Here is a 22,702-nt window from a genome sequence, read left to right as displayed (position 1 = left end):
AAGGTTATTTTGATAAAGTTTGGGTACATTGATAGAATTAATTGTTTGTTTCATAGCAGAATTTGGCTTTGAACGTTTTAACAGCAGAAGGAACCAAAATGTTATCTTTGCGACTTACATATCAGATTATCTTATTTGTGGCCCTCCGTGCATGAAAGCGATTTGTGGGTGATAGATTTTCAGCAGAAGATTTAAAGCATTTGACTAATTGTTTTTCTTGATAAAATTTAGCTAATACTCGAAGGCTTCTCTCCTCAAGGAAATAACAGTGACATTATCATTGTGTAATTGAATTAGGATGGATGGGTGTTAATGTTGAAGAATGAAACTTGTTAGGATTTGAAAATGAAAAATGCAGTGAAAATATTTTTTAAAATACATACTCTGAGCTACTTCAACATAGATTTTATTCTGATTCTTAGTTTTGACAGTTGCTGTTAGGATTCAAAATAATGTGAAGCCAGCAAAGTTGAGGTACCCCTCAGTTTCTATTTATTCTCAGATACCTCAAGAGAGTTAGTATTAAAAACCGAATTTTAGAGTAGTGAATAAGTTTGAACCAACAGTAAGGCTCATCAGATGGCATTTACATTCTGTTAAACGTGTAAGAAATATTCTATTTTAAATCATCCTTTATGTTGCAAATGTGCAAGATAAACATGGATTTCTTGAAATTTCATTGTAATAAGCTTGTCTGATATCTGAGACTACAGAGAATAATATTTAGGAGTAGTTAGGACTGTCTCTCAGTGACACAGCTCTCCTAAAATAATAGATGCTGGGTGAGAAGAACAATAGTTTTAAACAAGTTGCACCCATCTGTTGTTGAAGCCTACTTCCATCCTAATTACATTATATTGATTGACACTGATACTGACCTATCTTGATAGAAGGGAATAGTTCTCCAATCAACCCTCCAAAAACCGAAACCCCAGAAGACATCTAAAAGTTCGGATTCAAGCAACTCGGAAGATGAAACTCCAAAGTACCAACTACCAAAATCAGAAAGAGCCCCAAAAGTCATAAAACTGGCCTCAGGTAACAGCTAACTTCAAATTATACGTTTGTGAGTAATTCAAGTGATATGTGAAAGGAATAAAGGAGACATGAATGTATTTTGATAGATTTTATAAAATGAAATGTATTTTGGTATTGAAATGTGTGGAAGAAATCTTAAAAGAGTGACAGAAAAGTAAGATAATATAAATTGCTTATGACCCAGGCTTGCTGCAAATCTAGAGAACAGCAATGCCCTCAGGTTAAAAATGGAATAATTAAAAGATAAATTTGGAAGGGATCATTTAGTTTTGTTTGGTTTGTAAGTTCAGTTCCTGCTCAATGTATGAATCCATGTAATATACAAGAGCAAAGTTCTTACTGTTATTTATTTCTTGTGCTTAATAAGTTGAATTAGTGTTTTACAGTGCTAACGATTTACATTTTTAATTATAGAAAATTGCCTAATGTCCTTTGAACTTTGGTTGATTTCACATGTTGCCAAGTAAGCTTGGATGCTGTTTTTGGAAATATTTTTGTAAAGATATACAGGTAGCCCTCGAGTTATGAATGGAATGGAGCCTTCCCATTCCATTCGTAACTCTAGGATTTGTAAGAGTGAATCTCATACCTCGGATGCGATCGCCCCCTGCTTCCGCCCACACATTCACTAATCGAATGCATGGGTGAATGCATGGTTTGTTAAGTGCACATAAGCATAAGGTATCTCGGTGGGGAAGGCCGGGGGGGGGGCAGGGCTAGTGATGGAACAGGCCCCGAAGGCCTCTCTGATCCACTAAGATACTTCATGCTTCCCCCTCCCATCCTGCCATGCTGGATTCACCTTGCAAAATCTGTCTCCTCTCTGCTTCGGTTTCTTTCCCTTTGAGGGAGAGGAGAGTTAGCTTGGAAATGTGTTTTGCACTGACAGTAGAAGCTCCTGTGTGCCGTAATATCACATGAGTTCAAACACCCGTTCTCTGCAAAACAGATCATGGCCCCCAGAAGCATCCATTCTCTGGGGGAAAAGTGTTTGCTTCGTTTGCATGTCTGTGGGGTAAAGAATGGAATTGTACTTGGCAGGGCGTCCATGGCCAGGATGTCCTGCTTGCTCACATGGTCTTACTTTGAGGGCAGGAACAAAGCCTTCAACATGGCTGCTCAGGTGACCGCCACTGTCAGCAGCTTGAGTGCCCTGTTCCATATGAGTTGAAGAAAGCAGAGGTGCAGCAGTGGGATTGTTCTCAATAAGGCTGGCGCAAGTGAGTGAGCAGCAAAGCTGGGCCTTATTGTTTGAAAGCAATTGCACTGCTGCGCCTCTGTTTTCTTCAACTTGGATAGAGTTGAGGCACCCAAGCTGCTGACGTCGGCCACGGCAGCCACCTGAGCAGCCATGATCCCCCCTCCCCAGCTAACTAGCACCCCTGCCCAACCTACTCCTTGTCTGGCCGGCCAGCCAGCACAAATCCTCACCACCCTTCTCCTTCTCCTCGTCCTCCCACTCAAACGGCTCCAAAAAGTAAGGCCCGGTGGTGCTGCTCACTCGCGTGCGCCGGCCTTATTGAGAGCAAACCCGCTGCTGCACCTCCCCTTTCTTCCAACTTGAATGGAACTGGGGCACCCAAGCTGCTGACGGCGTAGGCCACCTGGGCAGCCATGATTCCCCCCTCCCCAGCTAGCCAGCACCCCTGCCTGACCTATTCCCCACCTGGCCAGCTAGCACAAGCCTCTCCACTCAAGTGGCTATGCAATGCCTCCCTGCTCAGTTGATGGCTTTGTTCCTCCCCTCAAACTAAGACTGGCACATGTGAGCAAGCAGCGCACCTGGGCCACAAACAGTATTCGTGTCTGCGCCCAGCCGACTACAATTCCAAGCTTTGCCCCAAAGACATGCAAACACTTTTCCCCCGGAGAATGGAAGCTTCTGGGGGCCATGATCTCTTTTGCAGATAATGGGTTTTTGAAGTTGTGCAATATTACAGCACCCAGGAGTTTCCATTGTCAGCGCAAAAAGAATTTCCAAGCCAACTCTCCCTCAAAGGGAAAGAAACCACACCAGAGAGGAGACAGATTTTGCAAGTTGAGCCTGCGTGGCAGGATGGGAGGGGGAAGCAGTTGTGGAGATTGGGGGGGAGGGTGAATGTTGCAGATCCTCTGCAGTCGTTTGTAAGGGCAAACAACTGACGTGGTGCTGCAGTATTCATAATTTTGGGACTTGCTCGTAAACACTAGGGGGTGCTTTTCACGTTTAAGTTCGAACAAGCACTAAGTGAATGCTCGTAACTCTGGGATTACCTGTATTACAAAGATATATTTGTAAAGGAGAGGGGGAACTGTTAAAACTATATATAATATTTAAAGCTAATCTGGTTATCTGATGTTTCAATTTAATGGAAACATTTTAATCACAATTGGCAGCAAAACCTACCAAGGTGATGTCCAAAACTACCAATGGCAAAGCAGAGAGTAGCAGCAGCAGTGATGAGACGAGTAGTGAGGATTCCAGCTCTGAAGAGAATCAGCCTGTCAAAGTAAGTTATGAGTACTTGGTATGACAACTAGTCATTATTTATTTTTGGTGAAGATAGAAAGCTAAGTATCTTTCTGCTTGGAAGACTTGTAAAGTATGTAAACTGCCAAAAGTTGAAATTGCAGTGTCAATAAATTTGCTAATATATAAATAAAAGCTCCCTAATTTTCATACATACAGAAAACCTAAGTAGTGAGAGGACTACTATATACATTTGTATTGTATACATGTGTATTCCTATTGTATTCATGTGTGCTTCTGCATGCATGTATAAAATGGATATTTTGAAGATTGATTTGCTGAAACTGGCTTACAGAATAACTTTTTAATGGAAAATAAGCCGTTCTAGAAGGCAAGCAAATGGTAAGTCATGATAAAAGAAATGAATAGCACCATTGTAGGTATATTTTCTTGATGAGTGCTTCATCTGGTTTATTTCATGAGCCATTCCCATTCATATGAATTATGGCAAGCATCTTTTGTTTTGTTAATAACATTTTACTATCATTGTTTGTCATTGCCATAGAAATTTGCAAAGTATAATAGGATGTGTTGCTCTAAAATATTTTTGAATAGAAGTTTAACCTGAGAAATCTATTGATGATATGGAAGTAGAGGGTCAAGTTGATGTCTACAGTGTTGCACAGAAAGCATTGTGTTACTGTCACAAACGTCCTTGACGATGAACCACAACCACAGCTAAGGAACGAGTGACGAGGTTTATTCTTCTGACACACAGCAAACCGCAATAAAGTCAGCGTTGGCAGCATCCTGCTCCAACGCTCTTTTATCATGTGGACACGCCCTAGCCCCACCCCTTCAGCACAAACCGGCATCCGCCCGCTACTCCATAAAGACCCCACCCACCTCCCTGCACACTGGCCTCCCTCCGTGCACAACGCCGGTAACCTGTAGGGCCATCTGCCAGGTAAGCCTCATCTTGCCCCCTCCCTGTGCAACCCCAGCCATCCTCTTCCAGACCCCACCACCCGCACCGTGCAGCCCTTTCACCGCTTTCATGCCCCCGCCACCAGCCCGCCCTACCCCCGACGCCCAAACCATCCCCACCACTGGTCCGCCCGAAGAAGAGGACAGTGCAGGCTTGGCCACCAACTGGCTGGCGGCTGCCTGCGGCAGTCTAGTCCATCCGGCTGCCTCTCTATCATCCTGTTCCAGCTGGAGGGAGGTCTGAGGGCTCTGCAGAACTGCGGCGCCGAAAGGACATGGCACAGGCGCAACCGATCTCCGGCCGGTGGTCGCCCACACCGGTCCCAGCTGTCCAAGCACCACATGACCGTCCTGTGCAGGCGTGTCCGTCGGCCGGTCGGCGGTCGCCCACAGATGCTCCTGTTGTTTGGGCTTAGGCACAGCCAACGGCTCCGGTGCCAGTCACCCAGGCGCCGCGCAGCCGTTCAGCGCAGGCGCGGATGGCAGCTGGCTGGTGGCGGGCTGCTTCGGCTCCTGTTGTTCGGACGCCATACCCGGCCGGCAGCAATGAGGGGGAGCCGCTCCTCTGTGCTGGTGCGGGGAATGGCTTCCAGAGATGCGGAGGGGACACCGGAGTCTGGCCGGCACGTCGGAGACAGATGTGCTGGCGTGATGAGGTGTCCCCGACGAGTGGCAAGCCGGTAGGGCTTGACAGTTACTTTTGCTGCCCTGTCATACTCTGTTCATTAACGTTTTATAACCTGTCAAAATTCCATTAATGGTCATTTATCTCAGTCTCACGCTATCTGTTCATTTAATAAGCCCCACTAAAGCATTTGACTGCATTTCCAGGTAAGTATGCCTATGACTGCATTTTAATCTTCTATATGTTCTGTGCAATGTGGAAAAAGCAAAGTGTGCAGCTCATTTAAATAGATTACTAATATGGAAAATTTTAATTTTTACTATCTCTTAATTCTATCTACATGTTTTGAACAGTTAAGTGTGCAGCACAGTAAAGCCTCAATTTAATGGACCATTTGAAAGCTACATTTGCACATACCGTATTTTCCGGCGTATAAGACGACTTTTTAACGCATGAAAATCTTCTCAAAAGTTGGGGGTCGTCATACGCCCAGTCGCCTTATACGTCGGAAAATAGTAAATCCTCGGGAGCAGAGACGTTAGTGGAAATGGACAAATCCAGCGCTCGAGAATGGCGAAAGACGGCCTCATAAATAAACCGCCCACCCCACCCATACACGCCTACACCCGCCCACTCCCTTTTTCCACCCCACCCTTCCCTGACAATGCCTCCTGCCTCACCTCTGCCTCCCGGCGTCTTCCGCTCACCAGGTAAACTTCCATTGTACCCCGGGACCACCTCGCGGCCCACCATTCCTCCCACCACGCCCATCACCCACCCGTGCATGGCCCCCTCCCAGCTCCAGTCCATGGACCCCTCTTCAGCCTTCACGGGCTCTGACGACGACGCATTCCCAGCCAGGCTAGTAGGTGTAACGGGCACAGCCTCTATCACCGCATTCTGAAGCCGCCACTCAGCCAGACTGTCGCCACCAAATGACCCCTCCCACATTGCGTCCAGGCTCGCTGTGACCCGGACGGGCCCGGTTCCGGGCAAGGACGCCACGGAGCCCGCCGGCATCAGGTGAGTCCCGGCAGAGGTGTCCTGCGCATGCACGCGCTGGCCAGCTGCTGGGCGATCTCTAAGGCGGCGTCGGATGGTCGGGAGATGCAGCCGACGCGCGGGAGAAGGCTGGCTCACGACAAGTCGAGGTGGGCCTGCGTCAGTGGCGTGCGGGGATGGCGGAGGTGGCTTCCGTAGCGAGGAAGGCGCGTCCGTGGGGAGACGGGCGAGGCCCGTGCGCCGTGCTGCGAAGAGGGGCCTCGCTGAATGTCACGCCCGTGGGCCGCGACACCTTCACCTAATTGAAAAGCAGCCCTGACTTCCTACTTACCCGTATTTTCCGGCGTATAAGACTTTAACCCATGAAAATCATCTCAAAAGTTGGGGGTCGTCTTATACGCCCAGTTGTCTCATACACCGGAAAATACGGTACTTAAAAGGCTTGTCAACACTTATATGCATTATAAAAAAAAGAAAGCATTGAGCCTCCTGGCCACCAACAGGACTTGGTGCTCTGCACACTATTTTGTTCTGGCAATTTCTTCCATTGCAGGCAAGGGTTCTAGCCCACCATTTTTTTTTTTTTTGTTAATGCAGTTTATCTCTAACTTTCTTCTCCAGCCTCCAGTCCTCTTGCCATTGCTAATGTCAGTATCATAGCATGACATATTCCATCAGTCTGTCCTCTTGCTAGCCTGTACTCTTCCAAATTTCCCAGTGCCTGCCCAGAAACATCAGTAAAGTCTTGATGCAATGGACTTAAATACTTTCAACAAATTACTATAGCGAGATTTTTCAGTTATCACCATTATATCCAATTTTTATATGATTTAAACTAATTTATTTCTCTAATTTGGTATCTACAAGTCGACACCATTATCTCTAGATTGTGTATAAATAAATTAAAAAACACTAAAAGTCCACACAAAAACCCTTTTGCTAAGCCTTAATGCCTTGTTTCCATGATTGTAAATTTGAGAACAATTTTTTGGAATATTTTATTAAAAGCTTTTTGATTATTCTAAACCACTGTGTCCACGAATCATGTTTATTCACAGAAATAGAAGTAAATCTGTCAGGTCAACAGCTACCATGTTAAGGAAATAACACAGAGGCCTTGAATGACAAGCAGTTAGGAATCGACATGGACAGTAACTAACTTTTTTTTTTTAAAAAAAACCTTTTATTAAAGTTTATGATTACAACAGTAAAAACTAATATAAATTGAAAAAATAGAAAAAAGTGCAGAAAAAAGAAATAGAAAAAAGAAATAGAAAAAATAGAAAAGAAAATAAGACTACAATAAAGAGAAGGTGACTTCCCATTTTCATCACAGCAAAAATAATAGTAATATCACTTCCTCTTAAAATATAACAAACGATCTCTTCTTCCTATATCCCTTCTCTTATCTATAAATAAACCGTTGTCATTTCAATCCTGGTATCAGCAAAAGTCCATTAACAGCCTTAAATCTTTCGTCCATTCAAATGATATCATAGAAATATATTTCTGTCATTTTTTTCTTCTCATGAGAAGGTTAAAGAACCTTTTATTAATCCAATATAGGAAACAATCCAATCAAAGGCTGAAAATGATTAGAATGATTAGAAGTATGCAAATCTAGTGTCTTTTCAAAGGCTCTGAGTTTGATTTGATGTTCACTATTTCATCTCACAAACTACTTATGGTGTCTTTGTGAGGTACAGCTTTGAAGAATTTGTAGGTGATCTCAAGTCCTCTTTTGTCTGGAGAAGTTTCAGAGAGCCAGTCTGCTTGCTGGCTTTTTATTCCGCTGTAGTCATTGGCTCCGCTTTTCATGGAAATGTCTTCAATCACCATTTCTTCCTCCAGAAATCTCAACATGGTCAGTAACTAACCTGACAAGTTGAAGTATATGTGAGTGTGATTGTCACTGCAACATGCATAATTCTTTTTCAGTATTGTTACCTCACCCTTCCTCAATTTTTGAGAGTCACTTTCAGATGAAGGTGAAAAAAATGGCAGGATTAGAAAACCAATAAAGAATATTTGTAGCTCAGAGTTGAAATGAGATGTCCTTGCTTGTTTTCTTGTAGACATTTCATTAACCAAACTAAGTAACAGTGTGAGAGCTAATGAAGATTCAAATCATCCATGGCTCCCTAACCTCTTCTTAAAACCACCAGAAATGGGACCTCAAAACCTACCGTATTTTTCGGACCATAAGACGCACCAGACCATAAGACGCACCCAGTTTTTAGAGCAGGAAAACAAGAAAAAAAATTCTTTCTCCTTCTCTCTCTCTCCCTCTCTTTCTCTTTCTCTCCCTCCCTCTCCCATTGTCCCTTCCTTCCTTCCTTCCAGTCGCCATTAAATGGATTGGACTTCAGGCAATGCTGAGCGTTACTCGAAATACTTTACATGGGTTATTGTTTGAATTATCCTTCACTAATCCTGCAAGATGGGGTACCACCTGCTGCCGGCGTCAACTCCCCTCTGCCCTGTGCGTGCCCACAGAGAGGGCCTCCTCAGGGTGCCTCCGGTCAGGGAATGTTGACTGGTGGCCCCCAGGGGGAGGGCCTTCTCTGTGGGTGCTCCGGCATTATGGAACCAACTGCCGGTTGAGCTCCGGATGGCATCGGACCTTCGCACCTTCTGCCGCGGGCTGAAGACCCACTTATTTGAACTAGCTGGTCTGGCCTGATGGGGGAACATGGGTTTTTAATGGGTTTTTTACTATTTTTTTTATTGAAAAGTTTTGAAATACAATTTTCCTTTAAAAAAACCCCCTTCCCCCTCCCTCCTCCCCCCCTACCTCCCCTCCTCCCCCCTCCCTCCTCCCCCCCCTACCTCCCCCCTCCCCCCCTACTTCCCAGAGCTGAATACAAGGTATATATATATATATAAAAAAAGCAAACCTAAGCAACCATATACTAACAACTATAAATTCTAAAATCCATCACTCTCTAGCTTATATAGGATAAAACAAACCTTAACAATATTAAATATATGTATAAAAAAAACTAGAATAAGAAAAGGACACTCTCTAGCTTATATAGAATGGAACAAACCTTAATAGTATTAAATATATATTAAAGACAAAAAAAAAAGGAAAAAGAAGAAAAAAACCCCTTCTCAACCCTATACTTATCCTAAATAAACTCCATCCATTTTATCCATTCCATGATATAACATTCTTACAAATAATTTTCCAAATTAACCAAGGATCCCAAATCAAAAAACTTTAAAGTCAACTCTTCTGTAATCGGCCGTTCCTCTTCCAGTACCACAATCCAAAAAAGCTCACCCTTTCCACAGAACCACCAAATATAAAAATATATTGCGTCTACACCCAAATCTTTTCCCCCCTCCCCTACTTGACTACTTGACTATATCGTAAAAGTTCCATAGACTTCTGCAATTCCTGCTACTTTCTCTTCTTAGATCGTTTTGCAGCAGCACGCGTCACCCTCTGTTTTATAGATTCATCCGACGAGGTTGTATCTTGATCTCCTCCAACACCGTTGTCTTCTATCTGACCATCTTCGGCCTCTTGATGCACTCCTTCTCCAGATCCCTTTCCAGCTTCCAAAAGTGTTAATGGCGTTGCATTTAAAACATTATTGTAGAAATCACGCGCTTGCATCACAGTAACCAAACGGTACTTTTTACCTTCGTGCGTCACCATCAACCCCACTGGGATCTCCCATCTGAACCTTATATCTCGCTGCTTGAGCTCTTGCACAAGAAATGTAAAATCCTTCCTTCTCCTTAGAATCTTTGGAGGAATTTGTTTTAAGACCAAAACTTCTTGATTAGCAATCATAACTTTAGTATCATAAGCAGCTTGTATAACTTCATCTCTAGTTTCCCTTTTTGCAAAATATACCACCACATCTCTAGGCAACTTTCTCTGTCTGGCAATCCATGAATTCACACGAAACACTTTGTCCATGCCTCCTTTTATTTCAGATGGTGGCTGTTTCAACACTATTTCAAAAGCCTCAGAAACCAGCTGCTTTAGATCTTCCTTAGTATTCTCCTTTAAGCCTCTAATTCTAATGGCAAACTGCATCTGGAAATATTGAGCAAGACACAGTTCCTTTTCCATTTTATTTTCATTCTCCAATAGTTTTGCTTCTAATATAGCATTCTTTTGAGACAAGTCTTCTAGCTTTTCCTCCAATTCTTCCACACACCGAGCCACTTTAAACACTGAAGTCAAGATGTCTACCCTCATCGCTTTGAGCTTCTGTTCCATCCTCTCCTCCATTCTCTCCTCCAATTTCTCCAATTTCTCCTCCATCTGTGCAAATCTAATATTAATTGATTCCAAAATTACCTGGGTATGTTTTTCAAGAGCATCTTGTAAGTCCTTTGATGTCAATACATCAGGAGGATGCAGCGCCTGCAATAATGATTGTTGCACGGGAGAAGTTCCAGCACTCCGAAGAGTTTTAGGGGGTGGTTTAGCCGCCATCTTTTACCAAATATGACGCACTTTCACTTCAGATTTGTAATCCAAAAAAGTCCATCAAGCTGGAGAGTAAAACATAGTAATCCTCTTTACCATTTCCTCTTGTATCGCTCTGCCTGCTCCTTTAAATCATAGTCATTCTTTCAGGCAGGGGTGGTCGCAGACGGCTGGCTCTGCTCCAAGAAGTCAGGAGCAGAGGCGACGGCCAGCTGGGAGCAGCCCAGGCTACAGGGGAGTTCAATCCTTCAGCCGCCCAAGCTCAGGCGGCCCTGGAGAACTCTACCCCTACCTGGGAGCTCGCCCCCTCCTCTTCTCCCGAGGAGGGGGCTTCGGATTCGCCCGAACAGCTGATCGGCGCTGTTTCGGGCGAAAAAACAACAGCTGAGCCGCGGGCAGCCCGGGAAGGCTCCCTCCGTCGCCGCGGAGCCACCGGAAGTCGGTTTTTTACTATTTTATTGTTGTTGTATTTTAGTTGGGCATTGGTTTAATTTCTTTTTAATTTTTGTACTGCTATTTATATATGCCCTGTGAACCGCCCTGAGTCCCTCGGGAGAAGGGCAGTATAGAAATCAAATAAACTTAAACTTAAACTTTATTTTGCATCCCAGAGAAATTACGAGAGAGGATTGCAGCGGAGGTCTTGTAGAGACAAAAACTATGGCTAGGCCGCTAACATGTTTATAAGCAAGCATGGCTTGTGGTTTGTCACCATTGCAGATGTAACCTGAGAATTTTCACTTTGTCTGGAATTAAAGAAACAAAACGAAACCATGGATCCCTTTTTAAAGTTCACTTGGTTGACGGCTTCCTTCCATACTCTTCCCAGCAGAGAAAAGAACATGAAACTTAGCTAACTAGATTAGGGACAGTTTGGGAACTTTTTACCAGTGAGGCCCAACTTACTGAGGCTCATTTGTTTGGCTTGTCACTTAAAACAAACTTGTGGCTCCTTGTGATATGCAGACTTCCTTCTCTCTGAATTGCAGTTCCAGATTGTTTACAGATGTTAAACGGGATCTCTTCTCAGAAATGCAGCTGGCCCTCTGTTTGCTTTCACTCGTTTTCCCACTGAAAATCTGAGCCACTCACCTTGCTGGTCTTTGTGCAATAGGAAATGGTCCGTGTGTGAAACGGAGTGAGGGAGATTGCCAGAAATGCGAATCGGCCGATCTCGCGCTCCTGCAAACTCCCTCACTCGGTTTCAGCTTCCCTTGCTACAAGAGAAAGCAGGCTGAAACGAGGCAGATTGCAGCAGCGCGAGATCAGCCGATTTGCATTCCTGGCAATCTGCCTCTTTCGGTTTCAGCCTGCTTTCTCTTGTAGCAAGGGAAGCTGAAACAGAGCGAGGGAGTTTGCAGGAGAGTGAGATCGGCGTTTCTCAGCACGTGCCGATTCGCGTTCCACTTGCAGAGGTTGGGGCTGGCCATACGGATCACCTTCGGACCATAAGACGCACCCTCGTTTTCCCCCCCACTTTTGGGGGAAAAAAGTGCGTCTTATGGTCCAAAAAATACGGTATATGTAGGCTTTTCCACGACTCTACAGATCTTACCATTAAAAAGCTTTTCTTTGTATTTAAAATTATTACTTTCAACTGAGAGTCAATTAGATTGAGATGGCAGGTATAGAAGCTGAAGAAATACAGGTGAAACTCGAAAAATTAGAATATCGTGCAAAAGTTCATTTATTTCAGTAATGCAACTTAAAAGGGGAAACTAATATATGAGATAGACTCATTACATGCAAAGCAAGATAGTTCAACCCATGATTTGTCATAATTGTGATGATTATGGCTTACAGCTCATGGAAACCCCAAATCCATAATCTCAGTAAATTAGGATATTGTGAAAAGGTGCAATATTCTAGGCTCAAAGTGTCCCACTCTAATCAGCTAATTAAGCCATAACACCTGCAAAAGGTTCCTGAGCCTTTAAATGGTCTCTCAGTCTGGTTCAGTAGGAATCACAATCATGGGGAAGACTGCTGACCTGACAGTTGTGCAGAAAGCCATCATTGACACCCTCCATAAGGAGGGAAAGCCTCAAAAGGTAATTGCAAAAGAAGTTGGATGTTCCCAAAGTGCTGTATCAAAGCACATTAATAGAAAGTTATGTGGAAGGGAAAAGTGTGGAAGAAAAAGGTGCACAAGCAGCAGGGATGACTGCAGCCTGGAGAGAATTGTCAGGAAAAGGCCATTCAAAAGTGTTGGGGACTTTCACAAGAAGTGGACTGAGGCTGGAGTCAGTGCATCAAGAGCCACCACACACAGACAGATCCTGTACATGGGCTTCAAATGTCGTATTCCTCTTGTCAAGCCGCTCCTGAACAACAAACAACGTCAGAAGCATCTTACCTGGGCTAAAGAAAAACAGACCTGGTCTGTTGCTCAGTGGTCCAAAGTCCTCTTTTCTGATGAGAGCAACTTTTGCATCTCATTTGGAAACCAAGGACCCAGAGTCTGGAGGAAGAATGGAGAGGCACACACTGCAAGATGCTTGAAGTCCAGTGTGAAGTTTCCACAGTCTGTGTTGATTTGGGGAGCCATGTCATCTGCTGGTGTTGGTCTATTGTGTTTCATTAAGTCCAGGGTCAACGCAGCCGTCTACCAGGAGATTTTGGAGCACTTCATGCTTCCTTCCGCAAACGAGCTTTATGGGGATGCTGACTTCATTTTCCAGCAGGACTTGGCACCTGCCCACACTGCCAAAAGCACCAAAACCTGGTTCAATGACCGTGGGATTACTGTGCTTGATTGGCCAGCAAACTCGCCTGACCTGAACCCCATAGAGAATCTATGGGGCATTGCCAAGTGAAAGATGAGAGACATGAGACCGAACAATGCAGAAGAGCTGAAGGCCGCTATTGAAGCATCCTGGTCTTCCATAACACCTTAGCAGTGCCACAGGCTGACAGCTTCCATGCCATGCCGCATTGAGGCAGTAATTGCTGCAAAAGGGGCCCAAACCAAGTATGCATGCTTATACTTTTCAGAGGTCCGATATTGTTCTATGTACACTCCTTGTTTTATTGATTGCATGTAATATTCTAATTTTCTGAGATTGTGGATTTGGGGTTTTCATGAGCTGTACGCCATAATCATCACAATTATGACAAATCACGGCTTAAACTATCTTGCTTTGCATGTAATGAGTCTATCTCATATATTAGTTTCCCCTTCCCCTTTCTCCATTACTGAAATAAATGAACTTTTGCAAGATATTCCAATTTTTCGAGTTTCACCTGTAAGTGCAAACTAAATGATGGACAATTAAACATGTCATTGTATTCAGTAAGAAGAAAGGTAACATTAATTAACACTTTTAATTCTGTTTAACTGGACATGTTTAATGCCTGAAAACTTTGTGCTGCTCTGTTACTATAATAAACCATTTATTCTCCTTTTTCTCTTCCTGAAAACTGCCCAGAATGCTGTCAAATTCTGCATGGAAGAATGCAATTCAATGCTCCTTTTTTGAATTGCAAGGTGAATTCTTGACACTTTTGTTAAGCTTATAGTGCTGTACTTCAACATACATAACATTTTGGTGGCAGGAGCATATCAGTCTCCATTTGGGCTGGTATACCATCTATTAGTGGATGATTAGTAACAGGAGAAGTCATGGGCATACCGTATATTTTATCTATGAGTTTGGTGTTTCCAATCAATTTCTCTTGAATTTCTTGAATTATTCTTCTAGATTAAAACTAAAACTTAGCTCCCAATACAAAATTAAAGTTTCAAAATTCTCTCTTAACAAACTGTTATTGTAATCCATTTCTACAAAGTTTACCACAGCATCTTATTTATTTCAAATCATCCCATAGTTAAAAAATTGTTCATCCTGCATCAAATAACCATGTTTTTTTTCTTAATGCCATCTCTTATCAATTGTTGTCTAATTAAATATAATAGATTCAGTCTCAGCAATTATTCTATCTTCCCATCAAAGTCAAGTGGTTTCCAGATAGGTGTAATAAATTCATCTAGTCTCCCTCCTTCATAGAAAAAAGGAATTTGTCACTTCCAATTCAGAGAGAGTCCTAATGTTGTAGGGATATGTAGACTTAAACTTCAGAGAAACAGTTAATCAGTTAACAGTTAATCAACTCAGTTAATTCTCCAGCTCTGAGAATATCTCTTTGGTCTGGAACTGGATCAAAGTCTTTTTGTATATCTTTATTCAAAGTTACATGCCCCCAGGATATTTTGCCTGACTATTATCATCTCATCAAGCTTTTTAGAGATGTTCAGCTAGAAGTATATTATTCAACAGTCTTTTCTTACATTTCAGCCACTGTTCAGCCATTCCTTAGTCTGCGAAACTTAATCAGGGAACAAAGAACACTGAAGCAGAAGGAAATCAAAGGAATGTTTTCTAAATGTTTCTGTATATTTCAATTCAAGTTTAAAAGAAAAATTCAAAAAGGGTAAACTCCAAATGTTTTGCAAATTCAAAAACTACAAAAATCTTGTGGTAAGAGTCTAATATTAAAGTAAATCTAATATTGAAATAAATCAAACAAAAACTCTTGGATCTTCAAAGCTCCAAAGTGCTTCTTTTAGGAAGGAGTTTTCCAAAACAATATATATCAAAGGAAAAAAGAAAAAACAGAGTCCAGCAAGGAGTTGAAATAAATCAGCATTCAACTACTGATGAGCTTTTAAAACAAAAAAACTTAAACAATAAATTCAATAAGTGAAAGTTAAGATCCCAGGCATGTTTAAGAAAACAAAACTCCTAACAGGACAATATATATGTCCAGTGACTTTTCAATCACTTCCAGAGGGAACTGGAATCTTCAAGAGTCCCCTTCCCAGTTGGGTCCATGGTCATCCAAAAGTCGTCTTGGGTCATTCCTAAGTGACCAGAGGGACTCCTAAAGCATCAAGATGCTTTAGAAAAAACAGAATAAAGAAATGCTTTGGCCATTTTCATGGTCCTCTATTTACATTTACTCTGAACGTTTTATCTGATTTCATGAAAACAGACATCCTAAATGGCTGATTTGTCAGTGATATAGCTGGCAGCCAGAAATGTCCTGATTCTTGGGCCTCTACACTCCATTTAGAATTAGGCGTAATCAATGAGAGTTCTTCTTTGTGCCTTAACTTAATCATGCTTCAAACTGTACTCAGTTCCAGGCACAGTCACGGATGGAACTGGAATTAGCACCAAGGAAAATTGCATGACCTTTGCCATGAAGTTATTGCTGGAAGTTTTGATCACAGCACTCTAGAAGGAATTTTTATAGTAAATATTTGATGTTGGGCCCCTCCTTGACCCAAGTCAGCGGTACTGTTTTATTCCTCCTTTCTGAATTAACACAAACCTTGCAACAATAACTTTTGTATGCATAGCTTTCAATGCTGTGTGGTAATGCAACTAGTCTTCCTGTTTAACAAAAAGGTGGAAAAAAACTCAGAAAAGTTTTAGATGATAGATGACATTACTATGTAGCCTTCCCCCGTGCCTCAAATTTTGGGGAATATGATACACTGAAGAGACCATGAAAACCATCTGTATCATTACTTAAGTGTTTTTCCCTTGAAAAAACAAAAAGCAATGAAGCTGCCAGTTAACTGGAGATTTTAACTTTAACTTTTAAGTGTAATTTAATGGTTTTGTTTTTTATTGTTTGGTTTGGTTTTTGTTATTTTAATTGTGTGTTCCATCCGTAGTCATAAATGTGACATGAATGTATCAATTTAATAAATAATAAAATTGCAGCAAAATAAAGATAACCTTTCAGCAATTTTTATGGGAAACATGAATGCCAGGTGCATTGAAATGCTAACATTTCTGTAAAATTTAGTTTAGATATCTATGAAGTTTAGAAATGACATTATCACGATCCCAATGCTGTACATGTCTAGAATGTTAAATAGTATATATTCCGAGATTATAGCAAACAGATAGTTAAGCAATGGCTTAAGTTCTGTCCAGGAAAAGCAGGGAGCCCATGATTTGTAATATTGCCTTGTGACAAGGCTTTGTTCATGCCTTTGCAAGAAACAAAAATTTAAATCTCAATTACTTTTGTGTATATTTTTTCATCAAATTGAACTTTGTTTATATAACAGTGTGACACTTAAGAATATTGAATAACTGCTTTCAGCAGCAATCTGACATGGCATATAAATTAAATTACCTGTTTGAGTAAGTAACTACTTTGAGTTTCTGTTCTGAGCCCTAAACTTAAAAGAAGGCAGAAGTATTTTTACATTATTTCCTATTACAGGTAGTCCTAGACTTATGACCACAATTGAGCCCAAAATTTGTGTTGTTGTGAGAGGTTTTAAGTGAGTTTGCCCGATTTTATGACTTTTCTTGCCATTGTTGTTAAGTGAATCACTTAACAGGTAGTAACACAGTTGTTAAGTGAATCTGGCTTCCCCATTGATTTTGCTTGTCAGAAGGTTCTCAAAAGTTGATCACATGATCCCGGGACACTGCAATGGTCATACATATGAACCAATTGCCAAGCATCTGAATTTTGATCACATGACCATGGAGATGTTACAAAGGTCATAAGTGTGAAAAACAGTCATGAGTCACTTTTTTTAGTTCCACTATAATTTTGAACAGTCACTAAATGAACTGTTTAAGATTGGTCTTTTTTGTATTTGTTATTCCCAATTTTTTGGAAAAATATAAACCCAAGATAAATTCTTATAAACTTCCTTTAATACCTTGTTTCTAATTAATTTCAAAAATTTAGTCCTACTAATCTTATATGCTTTACAATTGCTTTCTATAAAATTTTCAAACATTTCTCAATGATACTGTTAACAATATTGATTCTAAAGAACTTAGGCAATACTTTGAGTTTCCATCAACAGTTAATTGTGGTCTGTGAAGTTAATAGTAGTTAATAAATAATAATAAATAATAATAATAATAAACCTTTATTGTCAAAGTACATGTGTACATTGAGATTAGCTGAGCCTCCCCCCCCCCCCCCGTGCTCTCTCCCCCCAACACACAGTGACAACAAACCCTCCATCCTACCACACCATGTGAATAGTAGAGAATACTGCCCAGGAATGTGAGGTGTTTGCTTAATAGATTCTAAAATTACTCAGGCAGGCAGGGAGAGGAAATGGTTAGGATTAACCAAAGGTTAATTTCAGCAGCAATTAAGGAAGAACTCTGAAAACACTCTTAGACAATGGGGAACTGCTGATTCCTAATCTTATCCTGTGCAATGATATCTTAACAGTTTTTCATTTCTCTGTTTTGGCATCTGTATATAAGCAGTGTCTGACTGAATGATGATCATCTTCAAAATGGTACTTGTTCGATTGATGTTGGGGCAACTTTTGTTTTCATTTTGTTTTGTTTGTAAGGGCAAGCTGAAGAAACTTCCACACCGCAAAAACAACACTGCTCAGCCACTTCCAGTCAAAAACAAGCATGCGAAGAAGAGCAGCAGTGAGTCTTCTTGTGATGGTTCAGAACGTGAAAAACTAGCCTCAAAGTCCAAGCGTGGTGAGTTATTAAAAGAAGCTGGCTTCTTAATTTAGATGAAGATCTAGATCAGTGCTGCTAGAAAGCTGGGGATTGGACAAAAGATAAAGAATACGTGCAAAAATAAATTACATGAGTATATGTTAATTTCTGGCCATACATGTTCCTCTTTAAGTATATAAACCAGATTTTATGAAAACCTGGATAAAAAGAATGAAAAGCTAAGAGCTTATCTGTTGCTGTACTTACGTTGTTGTTGTTTTTCCTTAATATTCTCTTCTGCTTGCTCGGAGGAGGACCTCTGAGCAAGTAGTAGTAGAGAGCAATAAGCTAGCAGCTCCAGCTCAACAACAAAGGGCTGCTGGCCAGCCGCCTCCCCATCTGGCGGTTGCTGTTGCCCAACCCTAGCCTTTCCCTTATAGAGCGGGGTGGCCGCAACCATATTAGGTTGCCCTGGGATTTCCGGGCCCCCGCCAATCAGGGTGACATTCTATGGCAGCCCGGGAAAACCACCATTTTTGCTAAATCAGGTGTGGACACACCTAAATCGCTATCCAACGGTACTTAAAAATCAACTTTGTATTCTAATTTGTTTTTCATTTTTGAAATATATTGATAAATATAGATAAATGTGAACAATTTCATCACTAGATATACTTTTTATATTGCTACATTCTATATGTGTGTGTGCATGTGGGTGTAATACATACAAATGCACACGCGTATAGGATGTAGCAATTGACAGGCTAATCCCAAATTGTTTTTTCCAGAGAAAATGTTAGAAAATGGGCTTAAGAATGTACAGAGGTCATTCATCAAATGAATAAGAAAGTGTTTAGAAGAAAACGGCAACTAATTTGAACATTTAATGAAATTTATGTAATTATATCATATACAAGATCTATGAGACCTAACCTGGTTTATCCTATATATGTTTGTGTGTGTGACTGCCCTTCTCTCCCTCCTTTCCTGCTGTCTGTAATCGCAGGAGAGTACTCTGCTGTGCCACCCCCTTTAGCCATAGAAACAACGAAAGGCAAAGCACATCTCATTAAAAAGACCTCTAAGAAGAAGGGAGAAGATAGTAAGAAAAAAGAGCAAGCGTTCACAAAGAGACCATCAAGTAAGTTTCATAAATGATTTGTATACAAAGCTGATTAGATGTGCATATTTAAAGATATTCTTTCAAATATATTTTTCTTTTAAAAGTGCTTGATTTTTGACAGAGTTTAATGTATGGGAGAGAAATATAGTCCTATGGTAAATAAGTTCTTTTTAATGAAGAAAAGTATCCTTTATTTATAGAAGGAATTTCAAATATAGGAAAGGATGCATTATTGTCCATCAGACAGAAGGAAACATCTGATCCCTGTGATTGATGTAAGGAAGAAGAAGAAGAAAGGGTTTTTTTGCCTCAGCAGAGTTTTAGGCTCAGGAAAACAATTATCAGACAATACTTGACAGACTCAGTTTGGAATGTTTGCATATACTCATGAGGGGGGTCATACTCTCGACCTAGTTTTTCTATCTGGACAGTGGTTTGATGATCTGGGAGGGGGCTCACCAACTATTGTCCCCCTGTCATGGTCCAATCATCATTTCCTGCAGTTGGTCTTCCGCTTTGCCACCCCTCGCTGCTGGGCTGTGGAACCGACCAGGTGGTTCCGCCCCAGGCGCCTAATGGATCCGGATTGGTTCCAGACGGCGCTTGGGTCTATACCTACCTCCCTCACTCACAGCTCGGCCGATGCCTTGGTGAAGGCCTGGGAGAGGGCTGCCACCAAGGTGCTCAACCGTGTTGTACCCTTGCGACCCCTGATCTGGCGCAGATCCCGGTGGGCTCCATGGTTTTCTGTGGAGCTCCGGGAGATGAATCGTCGGAGACGGGGTCTGGAGAGCTGTTGGAGATCCAGCCAATCCGAATCTGACCAATTGCGGTTGAGAGCCGCTACGAGGTCTTACCTCGCGACGATGAGGATGGCGAAGTCTAATTACTTCGCTGCCCTCATCGCGTCCGCAGATAATCGCCCAGCCGCCCTGTTTAGGGTGACTCGCTCCCTCCTTAATCGGGAGGTGAGGGAGGAGCCCTTGCAGGGGCGGGCTGAGGAATTTAGTCATCATCTTGCAGACAAAATCGCTCAGATTCGGGCCGGTCTGGACTCTGACTGGGGAGAGACTGACAGGGAGGAAACGAGCGGTCTTGAGAATGCCATTTGGAGTGAATTCGATCGTGTGAACCCGGATGAGGTTGCCAGGACCATGAGGAGACTGAGCTCCACCACGTGATGGGAGTCTCCCGATACTCCCGAGTGACACCTCTTCTCTGCGAGCTGCATTGGCTTCCAGTTGCCCTGCGGGTGAGATTCAAGGTGCTGGTGATGACCTATAAAGCCCTAAATGGCATGGGCCCAAATTATCTTAGGGAGCACCTGCTGCCGGCATCAACTTCCCATCGTCCTGTGCACTCCCATAGGGAGGGCCTCCTTAGGGTGCCGCCAGTCAGGGAATGCCGGCAGGTGATCCCCAGAGGGAGGGCATTCTCTGTGGGCGCGCCTGCCCTTTGGAATGATTTACCTGTGGAACTCCAGACTGCCCTCAACCTACGCTCGTTTCGCCGGGACCTGAAAACCTGGCTTTTCGATCTATTTGCCCTGGACTGAGAGGGTTTTTAGTTTCACGTTTTTAACATTGTTTTATTGTTGGGCTATTAATTAATTTAATTCTTTTTAATTCTATTTTTTATCTTAATTTTATATTGTCTTTTAAATATTGCCCTGTAAACCGCCCTGAGTCCTTCGGGAATAGGGCGGTATAGAAAACTAATTAAATAAATAAATAAAAATAAATATACCCTAAATACCATTTCCCCTAAAGTAAGGCCTACCCCCAAAATAAGCCCGAGCTTAATTTTTGGGGGTGAGCCTAATATAAGCCCTACCCTGAAAATGAGCCCTAGCTTGGGGACAAGGCACACACTTTATTATTTACAGTTATTTTTTTATTGAAAAGTTTTATAAAAAGTTACAATATTATCCCCTTCCCAACCCCCCCCTAACCCCCGCTCCCCCACTTCCCAAAGCTGATTACAGGGTTACAAATATATAGTAATCATAATCTAACTACCGTATTTTCCGGCGTATAAGACGACTGGGCGTATAAGACGACCCCCTACATTTCCTGTTAAATTATGGGGTTTGGGCTATACTCGCCGTATAAGACTACCCCTCTTCCAACGCAAACCAAATAAAAATTAAAAGACATCAGATTTGATTTTAATATGGTAATTTTAATTCAAATGCTTATGACATGCAGGTACTTAGTAGGAAAACTGTCACTTATAAACATAAGGCTGTTTATTATCAAACATGTAAACATAAAACAGTGCAAGTGGATTAAACTTAATATAATAATAATAATAAGAAGAAGAAGAAGAAGAAGGAGGAGGAGGAGGAGGAGGAGGAGGAGGAGGAGGAGGAGGAGGAGGAAGGGACCTTGGAGGTCATCTAGTCCAACCCCCTGCTAAGGCAGGAAACCCTATACCATTTCAGACAAATGGCTGTCCAGTCTCTTCTTAAAAATTTCCAGTGTTGGAGCATTCACCACTTCTGGAGGCAGGTTGTTCCACTGGTTAATTGTTCTAACTGTCAGGAAGTTTCTCCTTAGTTCTAGGTTGCTTCTCTCCTTGACTAGTTTCCATCCATTGCTTCTTGTCCTGCTTTCAGGTGCTTTGGAGAATAGCTTGGCTCCCTCTTCTTTGTGGCAGCCCCTGAGATATTGGATCACTGCTATCATGTCACCCCTCACCCTTCTCTTCGTTAAACTACACATACCCAATTCCAGCAACCGTTTCCTATTTTCCTAATTCACTTTTTCACTTTTCCTAATTCACTCTAAAGCTTTCCCTGCGCAGAGCCTTAAGTAACACCAGCTGCCTGCAATTAGTGCAGGTTATCCCACCAGGCTCAAGGTTGAGTCAGCCTTCCATCCTTCCGAGGTAGGTAAAATGAGGACTCAGATTGTTGGGAGCAATAAGCTGACTTTGTAATAATGCTGCTTGTGGGGGGGGGGTGAAAGCTCTAATAAACAGGCATATACATAGAATGAAGGCTATTGCTAAGCACATTGATTTGTGCTTTAAATTGTAAGCCGCCCTGAGTCTTCGGAGAAGGGCGGGATATAAATGGGATTTTTAAAAAAAGACCAAATGGGAGATCCGCTCCAGGTTTTCCAGCCAGCCCGCCCAGTTCCTGAGTCAAATGTGTCCTTAGAGCTAAGCTGCTGCTCTGGCTACGCATTCCCCACCTGCCTTTCAAGTTGCTCTTGCATTCCCCACCTGCCTACAGCTGCTCTTCAACTTTAGAAGGAAAGAAGCCCAGACCCCAGCCTGTAAAAAATCACAGACTGCAGCTTCTACTCCAATTGGTCCCGCTTTCCCTGCGCAGACTAAATGGAAGATCCGCTCCAGGTTTTCCAGCCAGCCCTGTCCCTAAAGTTTCAGCACCCGGCGTATAAGACGACCCCTGACTTTTGAGAAGATTTTCATGGGTTAAAAAGTAGTCTTATACGCCGGAAACTACAGTAACATTAATCAACTATATAAAAAACCAAATACATAATACACTTTAACCCGCCTTTAACATAATTACCAACACTCTAAAATACCCAACTTCTAAAAA

General features: G+C 42.2%; 1 protein-coding gene across 1 annotated transcript in view; it reads left to right on the top strand.

The window, feature by feature from the left end:
- The window catches only part of NOLC1 (nucleolar and coiled-body phosphoprotein 1), a 98,926-nt gene that overhangs the window by 57,232 nt on the left and 18,992 nt on the right, over positions 1–22,702 (top strand). The window contains exons 5-8 of the mRNA XM_083364202.1: positions 891–1,038; positions 3,415–3,527; positions 17,906–18,047; positions 19,015–19,149. Coding sequence (XP_083220328.1) covers positions 891–1,038; positions 3,415–3,527; positions 17,906–18,047; positions 19,015–19,149 — 538 coding nt within the window. The remainder of the gene's footprint in view (positions 1–890; positions 1,039–3,414; positions 3,528–17,905; positions 18,048–19,014; positions 19,150–22,702) is intronic.

This window comes from Vipera ursinii (genome assembly GCF_947247035.1).
Source record: "Vipera ursinii genome assembly, chromosome: 5".
NCBI classification, from domain to species: Eukaryota; Metazoa; Chordata; class Lepidosauria; order Squamata; family Viperidae; genus Vipera; species Vipera ursinii.
Note: the sequence above shows the minus strand (reverse complement) of the source record. Positions and strands in the feature narration are given on the sequence as shown.